Source organism: Tachysurus vachellii, chromosome 5, assembly GCF_030014155.1.
Source record: "Tachysurus vachellii isolate PV-2020 chromosome 5, HZAU_Pvac_v1, whole genome shotgun sequence".
Classification (NCBI taxonomy): domain Eukaryota; kingdom Metazoa; phylum Chordata; class Actinopteri; order Siluriformes; family Bagridae; genus Tachysurus; species Tachysurus vachellii.
This window is the reverse complement of record NC_083464.1, coordinates 10,847,336-10,867,750: the sequence shown is the minus strand read 5'-3', so window position 1 is coordinate 10,867,750 and position 20,415 is coordinate 10,847,336. Positions and strand designations below refer to the sequence as shown.

Here is a 20,415-nt window from a genome sequence, read left to right as displayed (position 1 = left end):
GGATGGAGAGAGAGAGCGGTGGCGGATGGAGAGAGAGAGCGGTGGCGGATGGAGAGAGAGAGCGGTGGCAGATGGAGAGAGAGAGCGGTGGCAGATGGAGAGAGAGAGCGGTGGCAGATGGAGAGAGAGAGCGGTGGCAGATGGAGAGAGAGAGCGGTGGCAGATGGAGAGAGAGAGCGGTGGCAGATGGAGAGAGAGAGCGGTGGCAGATGGAGAGAGAGAGCGGTGGCAGATGGAGAGAGAGCGGTGGCAGATGGAGAGAGAGCGGTGGTAGATGGAGAGAGAGCGGTGGTAGATGGAGAGAGAGCGGTGGTAGATGGAGATTGAGATGGAGGGAGAGAGAAAAAAGAGGAGGAGTGTGTGTGTGAGAGAGAGAGAGAGAGAGCGAAAGAGAGAAAGGGGAGGATAGAGATTGAGATGAAGGGAGAGATAAAGAGGAGGAGTGGGAAAGAGGCGTATAAAATGCGTATGAGCGAGAGAGAGAGAGAGAGAGAGAGAGAGAGAGAAGGAGGGGTTGAGAAGAACAAAAATGATTAGTTATGTCCTTGAAACGTAAAGGATAAAGACATGAGTGTACATTATGTGCCTGATGTGGATGTCATTATCATCATGGGGAGCTGCTCGGTTCCTGAAACTGGGAAAATAAATAAATAAACAAGCATTCCATCTGACTGGATGTTAGTAAGGACAATTTAGCACTACATCTATTAATCCATGGTGAAGCTTCTTTTACAGCTGACAGGTGGGAACTGAACTCTCAAAATGTATTGTGGTGAAAATCCCATTGTTAGCATGAAACGGTAGAAACAACGTCGCTCTTATGCAAGTCACAGACGACTCAGTAACGTCTCGAAGGTTTTAATCTTCCAGGAAAAAAAAAGATTAATTGCCTAAATGCTGCTCAGGTGAAACTAAGCGAAAGCTGGAAGAGCAGTAAAACGTTCCACCCCGTAACACTAGCCATGTTTGAATGACTGTTACTGTTTATTACTCACTTCTCTTTAATTCTTCTGAGCAGATTAAGGCATTTAGAATGAAGTCTGGTTGAAGTAATACTTTTCATATACATTGGTAAGGCATGTTGAATAAATAAACCATCACAAGCCCCTCCTCTTCTCTCCCTTAACTCATTTACAGTACATTTACATTTACAGCATTTAGCAGACACTCTTATCCAGAGTGACTTACATTTTTATTTCAGTTTATACACCTGAGCAATTGAGGGTTAAGGGCCTTGCTCAGGGGCCCTGCAGTGACAACTTGGTGGACCTGGTATTCGAACCAATCAGTAGTCGAACACCTTAACCACTGAGCTACCACATCCCACAAATATACAATTACATTTACATTTACGGCATTTAGCAGACACCCTTATCCAGAGTGACTTACAACTGAGCAACTGAGGGTTAAGGGCCTTGCTCAGGGGCCCTGGTGGACCTGGGGTTCGAACCCATGACCTTCCGATCAGTAGCCCAACACCTTAACCACTGAGCTACCACATCCCCCAACTCCTCCTCTCTTCCTCACAGCCCTGCCCACTCCAACTGTCCTGGGGTTTTGTTCGTTTTTTCTTTTTTTGTGTCTGTCTGTCTGTCTATCAAGAAACCACTGTCACTACTGCTCTTTGTTTCACTGTAGTTCATTTGATTGAGCGACTAATTATACTTTATTGTATGCTGATCCTTTAAAGCGTTTAAAGATGCCTTGCTGACTGTTTTGGAACAGAGTGGAAATTTTTTAACACATCCTTCAAATTGTCCAACTTGGAAAATGTGAGTAATGAAATCGTATAAAAGCCATCAACTCTAACCTAGACCGGGAATAGACATGTGTAGTGTCCAGTTCATGACCAACCATAAAACCATCAGCAACATTTTGTGCACGATTTAAATCTGGCTCAGTAACGAATGTCTGCGGATGTCTGCCGTAGAGTACGTTTATGTCCCATGTCATTATATCACACCATTATGTCCCACGACATATATCACACCGTTATTACATCGATTGAATTCCGCGAGTTCAAGGATGAGAACATTTGTCTTTTATCATGTCATGGATTCCTCCTGTACTGAAATGCAGCTTTCACTGCAAAACTGTTCACTTTGGCACTCAGCCTTGAACGACAAAAAGACCCGAGGCGATTGAGCGAGAGTTGAACCGTTAGACAACTCTTTCATGATAGACCTGTAGCAGTAGGTCTGTGTACAACCTTATTGCCGCCCAAACATTTGATGGCAGGCTTTTCTCTCCTTAATTGTCTTTTAAAGCCTATTTTACTCTCGATGCTCTTTTTGTGTCCTAACTACATAGTTAAAAACGGATAGATTGAAAGATGCCTTTTAAAGCTTTTATGTATTACATTTTTTGTTGACGCAACCTTCTCAGCTACGCATCAATTACAGCAATCTAAAGCCTGTTAAACCTCAACACAGATTTATTTATTTCTTTTTTTTCTTTTAACATTTCCTGCTCTTTCTTTCTTACACAAAAATACACGGATATGAGGATTAAAAACCTTTAAATCAGTTAAATCCAGTGGTTAAAGATTATGTTAAGAAATATTGTCAAATCCGCAGCACGCGTGTAGACAGCCATTTTAATTGCATGAAATGAACTCGCCGGTATTATCTGCGCTCGGATTTATTCATTGCGTTTTCCCCGTTAAACAAATAATTTCTCATTTCTAGATCTCCAAAAAGCTTCGTCTTCGTTTGTTTTTAGCTCGCTTGCAGAGCCTGGTGTTATAGATGTGAACCCTAACTCACAGTGTTTCCCCCCTGCTGCTTCACAGCTGGCTCAAGGCCACAGATTTGGAGTGAAGTTCATTTAAGCCTGTCCTTTATAACATGTGGACGTTGTTATGGGATTAAATGCTGTGGTGTTGCAAGCAATCTTGAAACTGGTGTGCACATTTAATTACTTGCTTTCCTTTGGCCCTGAAATGAAAACCGTACGAGTGCAAACGAAGAGAGAGTATTCCAGCTGATGATCCCAGTCAGAGATCAGCTATTTCACCCATTTAAAGGTAGAAATGTTCAGCTAAAGTCAATTTTAATCTTTCAAAAAGCTGCTCAAACATTTTCTAGCCCTTATCGAGGTCCCATCTGCAGCAAACACCGTCTGCATCACCGTCTGCAGGCTTTCCTGACGTAATCACCGGTGAGGGAGGTCACCAATAGAAACCTTTAATGGCAGTTCATTTTGTTTCCTTCACACCTTTTTTCTCACTCTGTATGTCTTTAAGGCACAGAAGGTGGCTTTTACGCACACTTGGTTAATGTTTTGCGAGCATGCCTTCACTCAGTCAGTTTTAGCAAACGCTTTACCCGGCCAGAGCTGCGGTGGATCTCATGAAGTAGTAATGCAGGCTTCTGATAATTTGACGGTACAGTAGCAGTACTGACAATTTGCACAGTGGTATTATTTAATCATAGTGAGAGCTCTATTGTGACTCAGAGTTAAGCTCTCACAGGCTGGATTGGTTTCCTGCCGAGGAATTGAACTCGGGCTGTGGCGATGAGAGCACGGGATCCTGCCCCTGGACCACCTTGGATCACCTTGACTTGTGCAGTAACTAATGAACAATGAAGAAAAACTGAATGAAAGCAAGGGGCAGAGGTGGCTCAAGCAGTTACAGCTCTGGGTTGTTGCATCTAATTAGTAACCAGGGGTGTTGTATCATGGCTGGCCCTGTGCTCTGACCCCCAACCTCCAAAACAAACTTGGGATATGCAAAGGAAGAATTTTACTGTGCTTATATTGAATATGTGACAAAATAAAGCCTTTTTTTCTATTCTACAAAAAAAATTGTTAGCAGATATGCTTTAAGACAAATAACCCATTTGCCCTTTGTAGTGTTGGACTTTCACACCTCACTAGTTTGTTATTTATAGTGTAGCAAAACCCTACAAACACGCAAAACTACTTATACAAGTTTGTTTCGGTCCACTAATTAGATTAGTCAAGCATTGTTCCAAGAGTTTGTATATTTAATATAAGCACACTGGGATGTTTCACTCTGTGTATCGTTTGTTCGCCTTGTAAAATTTCACTTCCTAGTTCAAAACCATTACTACACTAGTGTTGGCAATGGTGGCATCATGTCTGGAGGGACCCTTTAATCCTTTAAAATGACTGGAAGCTGAGACATCTGAACAACATTCAGTAAGTGATATGACTGCGATAATTATGTGATAATTACTAAGGTGCAGGATTTTAATTGGTGCATCGGGTTTATTTGTTTTAATGTTTGTATACATACGTGTTCTAGAAAAAAACAAAACAAATCACAAGAAGAATATATCACGTTGAAGATTCACTGTACTCAACACCTCCTGGAGAACAATAAGTAGCCTTGTAGCCATGTCCATACAGTACTCGCTAAAATAACAGTAGTAGCATTAAATCTGTGTTTTTTCCCCTTAGCCTGTGTGTATGTGCTGTGAGTGGGAAATAACAACTGTGGTCAATATCTCCTGCAAGCGTGTTCACCCAGCGTTGAGTCACAACATATCGGTAAACCACAGGCTTTTCCTGTGGTCTGAACACTAATCTTAAAAGAAAGATGCTGCCAGCGTTCTCCAGAGGAACTTCTTCTAGTCACCCCTGCTAAAGTAAAAGGGAGGGTTTGGAAAGTCCAAAAGATGTTGTAGAAATTAAAGGTGTGTGTTAAGTGTGTGTTTAGTAATATAGAACCTCACACAGTTTTAAGCTTGCTATATAGCACATGATGTACTGGTTAATAAAATACACAATGGAGATGACAGTCGGGCTTTCTCTGATCAGGTCATGATTAAAGTGATGGAAATGACTGCCTTAATTGATTGGATTTAACATAGTGAGGCATAGAAGCCACATTACAGCACAGTGGAATGATACAGAGCTTGGACCCCAACCTTCTAACCAGCAACCCAGCGCTTTAATTACTGCCCCCAAAACAGACAGACACAGACACACAGACACTCTGCCACACACACAGACACTCTGCCACATAGACAGACACACACTGCCACACACTCTCCCCACACACTCACACAGACAGACACCTTGCCCACACACACAGACGGACAGAAAGACACTCTGCCCACACACACAGACGGACAGACAGACACCCTGCCCACACACACAGACAGACAGACACTGTCACACACTCACTGTCACTCACACTCACTGTCAAACACACTCTCACTGACACATTCATTCTCTCTCTCACACACATTGTGTCTCACATTCTGTCTCACTCACTCTCACACACTCACTCTCAGACACACACACACACTCACTCTGTCTCACTCATTCTGTCACTCTCACACTCACACACTTACTTTCTTCCTCTGCATCTGCAGTTTTGTATTAAAAAAAAAGGGAGCCAGATGTTTCCCCAAGGTCAACACTGTCAAATCCATACAAAAAAAACACACTATAATCTTTCTGATATTGTTATTAATGCAGCTAATTAATGATTGCATTAACCTGAAATTGCAACATGAAACCCCTGTTTTCTATAAGTATTTAAATAATTGCTATAGGATGAAAAGGGCGGTCAATTAAATGCCCCGACAATGTAAAATACTCTCGCTAACATTCTTGTGGGGATATTTCAATTCCCACCAGAATATACACTCCTACAGCTGCACTTGAGGACGTGTGACCGTCTCTTTTCATTTGTGAGGACTTTTGGTCACTTTGTGGCCATTACACATGGCTTAATGCACACATAGATGCACAGACACACACCCACACACAGATCGGATTCCTCTTTTGTATACGAACAAACACGCTGTGAGGAAACTTGGCTGAAAGCATCAATTTGTCTGGTTTTGATGGAATGCCAGTTCTTTTGTTTTGCGGTTTTCAGCCTCTGTTTCCAATTACAGCGCAAAGTCTCGTCAGGAATGTCAGAGTGCTGTCTGAGGTTTCGTGTCAGTGTTTTTTCGAGGTCTGCATGCTCATACAGTAGTTGAAGGGTTGGTCTTTTGGGGCTGTACAAAATGAGATCCAGATCTCGCTCTCATACACGTACTCGCAAGCATGAACACACACACAGTGTGTGGGAGTGCAAGATTTCTTTGATCTCAGGAATGATATATGAGGATTGAAGCCTTTTTTGGTTGATGGAAGTGTATTTTTTAGCTGCAGGTCTTTCTTCTGTACCTTTTTGTGTCTGCATAAATGTAGTGTAAGCGGAGTCGTTACTACAGTCTTTTGAATAGTTTTGTATAGTATGTATTTCAGAGGAAGGATTGCTCTTATACCACAGCGATTTACCAATGATTTGTGATTTTTAATTTACCATTAAACAACACATTGTGCATTTTATGGAATGGCAGTAAAACCCAGGTCTTCAGGACAGAAATGTTTTCCACTTTCTGAAAAACATCAAGGAAAAGGGAGTGAACGATAGCCTGGTAACGGAACAACTATACACCTATTCCCCTCCAAAAGTATTGGAACGACAGGAGTTTGGTTGTGTGGCTGCTTCTGGAACAGGCTCATTCAGATTTATAGATGATGAAGCCCATGTTGGTAGCAGCTGAATGAATTCAGAAGTCTACAGTAACATTTTGTCTGACCAGAGAAATGCGTTAGAATTAACCGGGCTGAACTTTATCATCATGCAGCAAGACAATGACATAAAATACACTGCCAGCACAACACAGCATTTTATATAGGGGGAAGAAGTGGAAGGTTTTAGACTGACCAGGTCAATCACCAGACCTTAACACAATTGAGCAGCATTTCAGCTCCTGATTTAGAGACAAGAGAAATACCACAAAACAAACCAAGCCTGGTAAAACGTATTAAAATAAAAACAGTTTGGTGATGTCACTGGGTTGCCGCAAGAATGATGCAACCAGGTATTAAGTACTATTTATTTATTTACTACAAGCTGTTCTTATACTTTTCCTCACCTCCAAATTGGGTGGTTTGCCACTAATTGCATCAAGTTGCTTTAAAAATGCAAAGATTTGTAGAAAATAAAAGCTGAATTGTTGTTAACTTGTCCAACAAAACAAAAAAAAGCCTTGTTTTTAAATACTTTCAGAGGGGAAAGTAACTTAACAGGAACTAACCTCAGAGTCAGGAAAACTAACTGAACTGTAGACACGATTTCTTCCATAGATGCAAAGTACGATCATTGCAAAAAAAGGTCACAATAATACTATTACTTTCTTTATTATAATAAAGATAACGCAATTAAAAGAAGCACATTTCGTATAATTCATCATTGCTGTTAGTTGTAACAATTGTCAGGTTATAGAAACATAATCAGCAGCTTCTGATTTCAGTCATTTGTCCATGCAGTGATGGATGAATTATTGTAATTAATACACCATCTTTGTTATAAAAAATCATCTTTGACTCCAGTGCTGGTGTGCCATCATAGCACACACCACATGTATGCTGTAATTCCAGTAGAACACGTGCTAATTACCTTCTCATGTCCTTGTATGTAATTGTGACTGTTTAGTTAATATTTGTAATAAAAATAAGAACACGTCATGTTGTGCTTTATCAAACCAACCCGTGTTCATGGTGAATGTATTTATTTATATTTCTTGACTGAGGGATTTCTGTGGTTAAAGTGGTTTGTTTACTGAGTGCCATCGAACACAGACGTCTGATCCAGCAGTTCAAGGCTGCTGTTTTCACGTGCTGGTGTTGGTATGTGTGCAGTAGGTGGTCTTAAGTTTTCTGATGAAAAGTATGTATAAAGGGAAATGAAGTACACTTTAGTCACACAGCATGATGGTGCAATTTCCTTTATATCTTCATACAGACTGAATTTATTTCTTTTCTTCAAATTTCTGTTAAAGATTTTTAAAGTGGCTTTTTACTTAAAAGGATCATAGCCTAAGCTGGATTTTAACAACATTCCTTATAAAAAAATACAAATGGTTGTATGGTATGTAATATATTGATGGTTTCTTGAAGTTTAAGTACTGAATTTAAGTACTGGCAGAAAGATATTATATTGTTATATTGTACACATACTAGTGTTTGTGCTTTGGAAGCGGTACGTTGAAACCTTAGAACACTGTCTGTTGTATACACTGTGAAAGCACATAATGTCATAAACGGACTACTTTTACTGCACTTTTACATTTACAGGCCTGAGTGTCTACTGCTTCTGCTGTACAACAGTGAAGTTTAAACAATCGTGCAACATCTTGGATAGAAATCGCAGCACAGCAACAACAGCGGATAATATTGGTGCAGCGTTAGCACCCAGCTAGCTAGCAGCAAACATAAAATAGCTTTAGCAACCAGCTAGCCAGCAGACAATATGAAATAGCTTTAGCAGCATGCTAGACAATATGAAATAGCTTTAGACGCAAGTTAGACAATACAGAATAGCTTTAGAAGTAAGCTAGACAATATAAAATAGGTTTAGCGGCAAGCAGACAGTATGAATAGCTTTAGCAATTAGTTAACCAGAATGAGAGTGTGTGTGCCCTTCGATGGGTTGGCACTCCGTCCAGGGTTTATCTTGCCTTGATGCCCGATGACGCCTGAGATAGGCACAGGACCCCCGTGACCCAAGAATATTAAATTCAATTCAAGTTCATTTGTATAGCGCTTTTTACAATGGACATTGTCTCAAAGCAGCTTTACAGAACAGCTAACAACAGAGAATAGCTCGGATAAGCGGTAGAAAATGAATGAATGAATGAATGAATGAATTAATTAACCAGCATACAATATAAAACAGCTTTATCAGCAAGCTAGACAATATGAAATACCTTTAGCAGCAAGCTAGCTATCAGCAAACATAAAATAGCTTTAATAGCAAGCTAGCAAGCAGACAGTATGATGTAGCTTTAGTGGCAAGCTAGTCAGCAGACAATAAGAAATAATGAAATATTATGGAATAATATGAAATAACTTGAGCAACTAGTTAGACAGGAGACGATAGCAAGTAACATTAGCACATGCTAGCTGGCTAATGTAAGTGATAACTTTAATCAATGGGTAATGATGACTTTCTCAAAACAGTGGTTAGTGTGATTAGTGTTAGAGATTTAACCAAGAACTGAATCTCTAAAGCTAGTACTGGTAGAAAGTAGAGAGCTTTGCACTGTATGCAGTGTGTGTAGCCATGTTGACTTGAAGTCTGTGTTTGAGAAGATATATTGTTTGAGATTTCAGATTAAGATGGTGTTTTCTGTGTTTTTTACAAATTGCCACCTTGCATCAAAACCAGCCTTTCAGTGTGTGACTGGTACATTCAGCTGTTATGGTGGTAAAATGGATTACAGTTGAGAGGATATCTGTCGCCTTGCTTTGTACCTCACTGCAAAGTATTAGCAAATTGGAACTTATATAGCCTACAGTATTGCTGTGTATGCCGTCTTTTGCTCTAAAGTGCTAAATACCTTCCATGCTTGTATGGTATGCATCATAATAGTGAAGATCCACTTGAACTTTTATTTAGCTTGGAGTTATCTCGTCGCTGAAAAGGAAGAATGTTTCCTAGCATAGCTTGCTGCAGTAATGTATTTTACCTCAGGACGCACCGGACCCATGTTTGTGTTATTTACAGAAAACAAAGCATGATATCAGCCGTATTTGTGACAATACACTGCCTATGTTGTATATGTTGTACATTCTCCTCAAGATCAGTATCGTTAGTCAACACCACAAGTCAACAAAGCGCTCGATTGAAAATCTGATCGAACAAATCGGACCAAACAGTAATCCAGCTTTTCCAATCCATTTCTAATCCACTGGTGCACAAGATGATGTTTGTAGTGATGCTCAGCTTTGTTCAGGCTTCTTCTGGATAAAATTTACATTCAGTGACCTTTTATAGAATATCTCTTTGGAGGAAAAAAAAATCATTTCCACATGCCTATACGGCATATATACTAAGTTCCTTCACCATTGTTTCACACAATCCCCCCCCCTGTTTGTGTAGTTTATGTTGAGGCAAAAATTGGCAGAAAAATGTAGAACCTGACACTGTGCTCAGGAAAAACATGCAAATTTTTTTTTTCAGCAGTTCAAATAAAAACCGATTGGATTTATTTATTTTTTTTAGCTTTTTATTTTTTTTTTAACAAGGTGAGACTATTCCTGTCAGTGCTTGACTAATGATGGTGAATCTTCATGACTGAGTTTTTGGTGGGAATGAGCAGGTTAATTGTTATGTCTGTGCTATTAAAATATCAGTTATATTATTCAAGGACATTTTATGGTGGTCTGGGAAATCTAGCAGAAATTGTGCAGATCTATAGCTATAATCCCATAAAAAGCTGTATGTCAAAGATACTGACACTATGCATTTATATGAGAAATGTTTTTTTTATGTAAAGTAACCCTTAAGAAAGCTTTATTTGTTTTGTTAACTGCTTTGTAGTGAGCTGCTGTCGTGTGAACGTTGAAGCAGGTTTTCCTGACCAGATATTGGCAGCTTGATGCGTGGAATCCATCTGAGATTCTCAGTCATGGTTCAAGTGTAATGTTCACACTTTCCACTTTATTTCTAACTCAGTATCTCCATCCTGCTCCTAATGTAGTGGTAACAGGTACTGAACCAGTCATACTCTAAACAAATGTGTGGATGACTGAATGCTGATGAGCACACAGAGATGCTGGCCGGCTTCCAAATCCGAGCTGCTGTTCCTGTCCTCCGATGATCCTGCACACACCGAGCTGTTCTGCATGCTGCATTCATTCGCTGTTGGTGTTTTTTCCCTGCCATTATCATGCAGCTATGTCCTTAAAGTCTGACCTTTTTATTTCACTACAAGCAGACACAAACTTGATGGCATATGTGCAGTTACGGTGTTGTGATCCATTAAAGGAACGAGAGTGCCGACAGGCTAGAGTAGCGAATATACCGGGTATAATAAACTAATAACATGTTCAGGCTCTTTCAGCTGCACCATTTGGTGTTTAATGCATATTTAAAAAAAAAACAGTTTTGAAGTCATAATCAACACATTAACCGCTTTAGCTTTGAGATGAATTCTAGAAATGGAGGTTGTGTTACAGAGCTGAAACATGCTGTAGGAGACAATCCTCTGCCTAATGGCATCGGCTCGAAAAGAACGGATGGTCCCAGTAAAATGATATTGCCCATGTAATGTGCAGGCCGAGCATTGGTCATAATGTTTACCTCAAAGGCTCCGGATTCTCATGTAATGCTTTTAGGACATGCTTCCTTTTGTGTCCATTGACATCTGCTTTTGCCATTAGCCTAGACGTCCCCATGGAGGCTCGTAAATTCAGTTCCTGAATGCAGAAGAGGCTCAGTTGCAGAGGCAGCAGGGTTTTTAGTATGTGCAGCAACTCAAACAGTGCACTGGCATTGCCCAGCCTCATTTAAAGCTCTGCTCTGTGTGTCTGTGTGTGCGTGTGATTGCACTAAAAAGGGCTTTGTCTAGGGGGATGGGGCGACGGTGCTACTCCTACATTCGTTGTCGCCTAGCAACCGCAACGCACAGATTGGCGAGAACATCTGCCGTCGCTGGCGCTGCCAAAGCCGTGATGTACAGTACACACACACACACACACACACACACACACACACACACAGGCTCGGCCAGGCAGAGCCCGAACAGCTCTCACTCGTTTTTTCCCCCCTCAAAGATCGCACTGCTGATCCGAGAGCCGAGTGCACCGTTTTCATGCTTGGCCAGGATCAGCCTTGAGCGATCGCTTTAAACGATAAAAGCCTCAGTCAGGACCATTTGGGAATAGATTCCGCTGGTGGGCTGTTTGCCAAATACACAATGTGTTTTTCATCTTTTTTTTTTTTCATAGTGAACTGGATAACGAAATCTCTGAATCAAGCCTACCTCTGAATCAATCTCTGATCAGACTCTAGAAAAGCTTTGTAGACTGTAAGGTTCTTGCTCAGGAGAAACTCTTCAGCTGGCATCTCTTCTATCTATAGAAACCCATAAGTGATTGATTTTGCCTGTAATTTAAACAAATTAGTAAAAATAAATAAATAGGAGCGATTACTAGTTCACACATTACAATTTCTGCGAAGCTCTGCAATCTCCTCTTGGTCTGAGATGAGTATGAAACAACGATTCCTCTGGCCCTCGACATGCATTCGAGGTGTTATCTCCTCACCCTGACCCCCTGACCTCGCACAAGGATCTCGCTTGTGGTGTTCTCAGCTTGGCTCAGCGGATCATACGCTAGTCTTGCCTGAAGCACAGTGTCAGCCAACAGTTTCACGCTTTATAATCATGCACTCTCAATCATTATTTTATACTGTCAGAGGTGAAATTCTGATCTTAACCCATTATAGTGATATATAGAAGTGGTTTTCTTAGCTGTGAAGAAAGTCTTATTTACATATGTCACTTGGCAATGACATTTTCACACATTTAATGATCTACTTCACAACACGAGGACTACTTTCTGAATATACATATATAAATCTGAAAAGACTCCAAGCCATTTCCAGGCTTTTTGTTGGCTGATAGGTGTGCTCATGGATATTTAACATGCTCTCAGTTCAGCTCTCACGTTGTGTTGTTTTCCCTCTGGAAGCTTCTCTCAAAAGACCAAAGAACAGGTGGGCATCTTTAATATTTGTTTTTGCTCTTGCTAGAGAGAATAAGAGGGAGGGAGGGAGAGAGAGAAAAGGAGAGAGAGAGAGAGAGAGAGAGAGAGAGAGAAAAGGAGAGAGAGAGAAAAGGAGAAAGAGAGAGAGAGAAGGAGAGAAGGAGAAAGTGAGAGAGAGAAGGAGAGGGAGAGAGAGCGAGCGAGAAAGAGAGAAAGAAAGAGAAACAAATCCTTTCTAGAAGAAACCACCTCGAGCACTCGCATCGATCTCCCAAACGTCTTGGCTTTCTAATAAAGCCAACCTTGTTCATGAAGATAATCCAACCTTCTTCTGTCCTTCTAGATAGTGTGTGCTAACCTGGATCGTTCCTTTCATTACTGCCAGAGCATGCTGTCCTCATATAGGCTGGCCTCCTCAAGAGAGTCTGGCCTTGAGTGATGGTTTGAGGTTATCGCAGTTCCACTATCACACCTCTAAAAGGATTTGATGAAACCTGTGCAGACGTCCGGACACCGGAGCGCTGGTTCATCTCTGAAATTTCACCTTTAATGATTCAGGGAATGTGTGAGTTTTTTTTTTTAAGGGGGAGCCAAATAGGGTGCTTGAAAGCTATGTTTTCTCTGAGATGTGGAAAAAACAGTCAATTCTCATACTTATGTAATTTCTGCTCTGATCAAACTGAGGTCAATGTCAATTTTTGTGCGATTTGTGAATATTTTAAAGCGGATGACTGTCATAGCAGCACATATTGTGTGCACAGATACGTCCATTACAGATGTCCTAAACTGTACATTATGGATAAACTTACTGAAATTTCAACAAAAGTTTCCACTACGAAAGTTTCGTGGTATTATTAAAATGTTTTGGCCTTCGGTTTATGGCATTTGGCAAACACCCTTCTCCAGAGCGACTTACATTTATCTCATTTATACAGCTGAGCAATTGAGGGTTAAGGGCCTTGCTCAGGGGCCCAGCAGTGGTCAACCTTTCAATCAGTAGTCCAACACCTTAACCACTAGTCTACCACATCCCATGGATTTCTCTGGAACTGTGCAGCAACTAAATGAAGGCCAGTTTTGTAGTGGAGGAAGGGTTCATCTATTTGACTAGTCAATGACTCGTGCACACAGAATTTTAATTTTAATTCTAGCCGTTGTAAATGTGGGATTAGAGTCACACGAGCCTCTCACCTGCCTTAGCGTGCAGTGGAAATCTAGCCTGATTGTCTCTAGAGCCACAGCTTAAAGCTCATACATACTACACCAGCAGCCTACTTCTCTTCATTCAGCATCTTCACACACAGCTCTTTATTTATTCTGTCTTGTACTGTATAAAAGGTTACACCAGGTCTGCATGCACAATTAGGCACTTGGTTAAAACCCCTCTCGACTTATTTTCAGAGCGAGTTTACCTATTGGCTCTTGAAAGAACAGGGACGCTCACGGTTGAGACCATTATTTTCCAGACATTTCCGTCTAGCCAGTTTAAATCGGAGCACAAACGGGTCTGTATTTTTTTTTTGTTTGTTTTTTTTAAAGAGGTGACATCAGTGCCACCAAAGTGACGATCAGTATTGGTATTCTGCCTCCCTCATACTCCCTTTTTACCTTAACCACAGAAAAACAGTCAAAATTATGGCTTTGCATGAGCAACACTGCACCTGGTTAGAATTAAAAAGTTCTTGTCCAGGTCTAGTTGCGTGTGGGAAGGGTGTGTAGTATCTGTGGTTTTTTTTCTTTGTTTTTAAAGGTGTGAAAGGAAAAAGAATTTAGCCATGTGGCTGTATTGTGCTAATACTGTGGGGGAAAAAATGTATTACCGTTTCCACCACAACCCGTCAGTCGGTGTTGGGGGTGCGAGGATACTATAGGGAGCATTTGTTTCGTAAGTGACGTCAGTCATAGTCGACAGCCAAGAGGGAAAACGTGTTGAACAGATGTCATCTGAAACAGGAGGGGGTGTTGAGAATATTTTCCTTTGTGGTCACTGACCACAATGTGCTCTAAAAATGCAGTCGAGGGTGACTGATGTAATACAAGCACACCTCATACTAATACTATACTATACCCCACTGCTGACTGACAGGTTTCTGTGCATGACATCAGAAATGCAAATGCGAAAGGATTTAGCAAGTCCGCTTGAATAACGACCGGCTTTGTACATGACGCAGAAGAAGTGAAATAGAAAACAGGGGTAATTGCTGTTTTGATATGACAGTCATCACTTAGAAGAAATGCAAGAAAGAAGGAAATACAATGCAATGCAAATGGACTTTCATTTCTATTTGAAATTTGGCAGACTGTGTACGTTCTCGTAAACAAAAACGTGTCTCGTGTCACAACTAATGTCTAGCAGTTAATAGAAAGTCGCAATTAATGTCACAATTAATTGAGATGTAAAATCTCCATCTGAACTTGCTGATAGAGTTCAATAGAATTTGCAATTTCTGTCAAAAATTGTCCAAAAAAAGAATTAAATTTGTATTTTAGAGATGGAAAATGTTCATCTGAATTCGCCAAGTTTTAATGGCCAAGCTCAGATCATGTAAGGTTTAATATGATGTTTAATGTGAGATTACATTTTTTTAATGATTTCATGATTTTGTGAATGAGATTTTTGAGAGTAAAACCAACCAGCAGTCTTGTTGCTGTCTTATTGCCAAGTGACATCAGCTGTGATGGGATACGGTTAAAGCTGAACATCTTGCAGTGGCAAAGAATTTATCTTGTCAACACTAAGCAGCTAAATTTGAACACTACTATGTTTTACAGAGATATTGAGAGCAGTTTTCACTGACCGGTGCTTGTTTCTGTGTTTGTGTGTGTAGTACCCAGCCATGGAGAGGTGGAGACACGAGAGTGTTTGTACTACAACATCAACTGGGAGATTGAGAAGACCAACCAGAGCGGCGTGGAGCGGTGTGAAGGCGAGAAGGACAAGCGCTCTCACTGCTACGCTTCATGGCGCAACAACTCTGGAACCATCGAGCTTGTGAAGAAGGGCTGCTGGTTGGATGACTTCAACTGCTATGACAGGTCAGTCATCACACACACACACGCACGCACACGTGCGCGTGAGTGCAAACACGCGTAGACAACCACACACAACCACACACACACTAGTTTAGTGTGGTTTTTTTAATGCAAATTAGTGCTTGCAAACACGCGTAGACAACCACACACAATCACACAACCACACACACACACAACCACACACACACACACACACTAGTTTAGTGTTTTTTTAATGCAAATTAGTGACATCACGAATTAAATTGAAATTAAATTATTCATTAAAATGTAATTTCTTAAATTTTTTTTTTTTGTTTTTTTTTTTTAGTAGTTTTAACTAGAACTGAAGTTGATTTAATATATTTTCATTTTTTTTATTCTGAAATAATTTTATAGAACATTAATTTAGTGGATGATTTCAATCACGGAGCTACACGTAAGGGTAAATGTAAAGTGTTTGTAATTAAATGTTTGTCATGTAATTAAATGTAAAGTGTTTGTGAAGTGCCCAGAAGGGTTCAAATTTTTTCTTTTCTTTTTTTTTTTAATGTTTTTTTTTTTGGCTTAAATTTTGATGATATCCATTTAAAAAACAATTGCAGAGAATTTCACAGATGTATTTTTAAAGGAAATGAATATATACCATACTACTTCATATAAGCACAGCAGTTATTCTATTTATTCCATTATTTCATTTCCTTTAAAAATGTAATGAATTACTTTAGTTTACAACAAACCTGATTGTTCTGCGTTTCTAGGAAAGTAGTAAGGGAAGTATAAATAGATACAGCATCAGATTCTGAGATTTGAGATCGCTCTATAAAAAGTAAGTAACCCTGTTTTTTCCCGTAATACTGGAGCATATTTAAAAGTGTGCACTGCGTCTGGAGAAAACTGGAACATGACATTAACAGTGTAACTCTGTTTATACATTAGAGAGTGTCACGTTTGTGGTAGAAATGAGATGAACACAACACTTCTGTTTTAACTTGAAACTTGTAAATGTTTAAAAAGCAATCGTGAGCCTATGAGTCACATCAGCCTACGGTATGTTTAGAGGCTGTGTGACAGGCGTCTCGTAAGCGTACACTCAAAAGATTCGCCAACACGTCTGCTTATTTAGTGCGTAGATCTCTTCCTTGTGTCTGAATAGTCTGCACGGCCCAGCGTTATTTAAAGTCACGTATTTCTTTTTGTCCTGAATTAATTTTTACACCCTGTGCTCACTCCTGACCTAATTTCATGACTACCTGTGTGCCGGCACTTTCAGAAATATGTTGAATTACAGTTGAATAATTCATAGCGGTCAGGCTGTGGCGCCATATACCTCATACCTCAATTATATCTCACTTTACATATCAACTAAAAGGTTTCACAAGATTTATGAAGTGTTTTTTTTTTTTTTTTTTTTTTTAAATAACAATACATCGCGACATACATAAAAAAACAAAGCAGCAGTGTTGAATGTTAAGTAAACGTATCATGTGTTCAGTCAGACTTTATTAAGAATATCAAGAGTAGAAAAACAACTTCATTCAATAGCAGCGTAAAGAGATTCTGTAATTTTTTAAAAAATTTGTAAAATGTAAAATGTTAATTCAGAGTATTTCAAAAATATATGTATTACTATATCAATATTTTAGTATCGGATTGTCTAGCCTTTTTTTTTTTATCAAGGTTGCCAGTCCAGTCAAATTCATCCATCCTGTCGGAGTTTTTCTTAATTTGTAAAAACCGTCTTGACCTGAAAACGATAAAAGAAAAGACATGTTAAGGTTTTGTCCGATGGAAAAAGAATTGTAAAAAACTTTTTTGACTGAAAACATATGGTGTTTGCTTCTTGCTCATTCAGACAGCGCTAAGTGCCTTGTTCAGTGTCACGCGGGTTGCTAGATCGCCTCTGCAATTAGGCTAATTTTAATTGCCTAGAGCAGAAGAAAAGCCTTGTCGTTGTAATTTAAAATCTGGGCAGCCATCTGTAGTGGGTGTATTAGCATTTTCCAGAATTAGTTGATGTTAAAGTTTCATATCCATGCGTGTTTCTGTTGGGCTTCTAGACTAATGTGCATCAGTTTAACCAACGATTTAAAAGAACTGGCTTTGTTTTTGCGATTCTGCTTTTCTGAATTTCTTTTTTTGACCAAGAATATTATTTTTTAGACTCACTAGGTATTATATAAGGAATAAACCATTTTGTGACATCCTGTCTTTAGAAAGTAATCAACAGCAGCTAAGTGTAGATTCAACAGCGATTTGACAACAATTATATCTTTTTATTAAGTAAAAAAACACAACACTTTGTAACTGTAAATTTGTAACCATGTGTACAATATTGAGTTACTGATAATGTTGCGGAACTTTTGTGGAACAAGTCAGTTCCTGGTATCACTTATAACAGTCACTCCCTGTTTTTATATAACTTTTTTGTTTCATTAAAAAAATCAGTTAATACCGAATTTGGTCACGTTACTGATCATTTTGTGGCATCTAAAGACTTTAGAATGTCAGAAAACTAACAGAGCATTGACACTGGTGGCTCAAGTGGTTAAGGCGTAATGGGTTGTTGAATGAAGGACTGGAGTAAAAGACCCAGAACTGCCAAGCTGCCACTGTTGGGCCCTTAAGCAAGGCCCTTAACCCTCACTGTATCATAGCAGCCCTTGTGCTCTGACACCAACCATCTTAGTTGGGATACGCGAAGAAAAGAAGTTCGCTGTGCTTTAATGTATAAATGGCAATAATAAAGGCTCCCATGCCCTCCTTTCGTGTCCAACTTCAGCAAATCATTGTTTATTTTATATATATTATATTGTTTATATTTATATATATATATTTTCTTTTCTTTTTTTGGTGCATCATCCACCATCAGTCGCTGTGAAGGTTGTTACTATGGAAACTGTACCATGTTAGATCTAGCTCATTAATAAAAATCTTTCCATTTTTTGACTTTAGGGATATAGCGTCATACCAACAATAGCTTATGAAAACACAGGAAGTACAAGATTTAAAGCGACTATGAACTTGTCCTTCGTGTCTTGGGAGGAAGAAGGATGCTGCTTTTCCCTCGACGCACATTTCATATACAGTATAAGGATGCCGGTGGTTCATTAAATTGAAGTCCATTGTGAGCTTGCATCTGCAAAATTATTGTATGAAAATGCTGTGGAATAGAAAGTAGCCCTGTTTAAGAGGAAACATTTAATCATAGCTCTGAATACTGTGTGTTTAGCTGCTCACCATGGGAGTATTGGCAAAACACTTTCCTCACAATTGTATTACAGCAGTGAGTGAAGCAGTCACACAAAGTGCTGTTTAAAAAATAAATAAAAAGAAACAGGTTACTTCAGTGATCCCAGGTCATTTCATCTGCCAGAGCATGAGGCTGGGTGTGGAGATGTTGTGCAGGATTACACTGTGGAAACTACCTGTACTCACGACATGTCTATTGACCCCAGATCTATTCACTGAACATCAGCTGTTTCACTTGTAGCATCAACACTGATCTGTGGATTGTTGTTAATGCTGGAAAAGTAGGATATTGTTTAAAAAAAAAAAAAAAAGATCATTAGGCCCGAGGGACGTAGATTGATTTTTCCACAATCGTGATTTTCCAGTTTAAAATACTGCGGTAAAGGATTTAATAGTCCTCAATCGACTGAGAGACAACACAATGAGCTTTTTCACTGTTCCTGCTAAGGAGAAAAGGCAAAGGAGTATAATAATATCAGTCGGAAGTCAGGAAAAGTTGCAGGCCTTTTTAATATTCTTGGGTCAAAATCTTTCTCTTTCAGGCAAAACAGCCATTTTGACCATTTTTAGCAGACATTTTTCAGTGCATGTGTCTAATCTTAGCTAAGTTAAACATATACTGAACGATTTTATTTCACATTATTACACTCAGTTTATTCTGCATTTACCTTGACAGAAAATAACAGACAAGGAGCTTAAAGGCAGGGTCTCCGATGTTTGAAAGCCAATGTTGACATTTGAAATCACCAAAACAAACACGTCCCTAACCCAAATGGGTCCCACCCCTGTATTGTCCCACCCTCTGCCCCACACATACATGCGTAACCCAGGCAGCTAATGGAAAGAAATGTGTCTTTATCATAGCTGAAGGGAAGAACAATACGATTGCAGATAAACAAACAAACAAATATGACACACAAGCATAATCATGCAAAGGACGGCATATATTAGTTCTGTGAAACAAAGCAAGACCAACGTTATTCACCTATCGAGAAGGAAAAAAGTGCCTCGGCGTCTTAAGTAAAGTTGGCCGCATATTCACAGATTGGAGTTTCCCGAGTCAATAACTCCTTAGCTAAACGCTGTTACTACACAAAACGCGGTTGTAGCTGCCTCACTACATTACAACGATAGAAAAGAGGTGTTATTTGTGTAGTAACAGTGTTTAGCTCAGGAGTTATTGACTCGGGAAACTCGAATCTGTTCGTCGTTCATAGACCTGCACAGATCTGCACAAGTATAATTTGAGATTCTATACACAATTCGTAACTGTAACGTGTCGAGCAGTATAATATAATATAATCAGCAGTAAACATCACTGGATATCAGGGAAATGTAGGGGATCATAAGGCTGTTATATCACACAAGCCTAATCAGCATCATTTGTTAATAGTAAACCTGTGACTTTTTTTTTGGGTTTTCAAGATCTGTACTTATTAAGTTAGATTGCAGCAGCTGCCAGGCGTTTGTGTTATACGCTCACGCAACCATGTAAAAACACCAACAAAGGCAACGAAAATCAACCAGTTTAGTCGACTTCAACATAAAGAGCTTTGTAGCAGAAATGGAGCTCCAGTCAGTCTCCAGGTCAGAATATTTATTCAATCAAATTTATTTGTGTTTGTT

The 20,415-nt window shown here is 39.6% G+C and overlaps 1 protein-coding gene across 1 annotated transcript in view; it reads left to right on the top strand.

The window, feature by feature from the left end:
* acvr2ba (activin A receptor type 2Ba) overlaps positions 1–20,415 on the top strand; it is a 60,965-nt gene that overhangs the window by 25,847 nt on the left and 14,703 nt on the right. Inside the window, exon 2 of the mRNA XM_060869175.1 lies at positions 15,357–15,564. Coding sequence (XP_060725158.1) covers positions 15,357–15,564 — 208 coding nt within the window. The remainder of the gene's footprint in view (positions 1–15,356; positions 15,565–20,415) is intronic.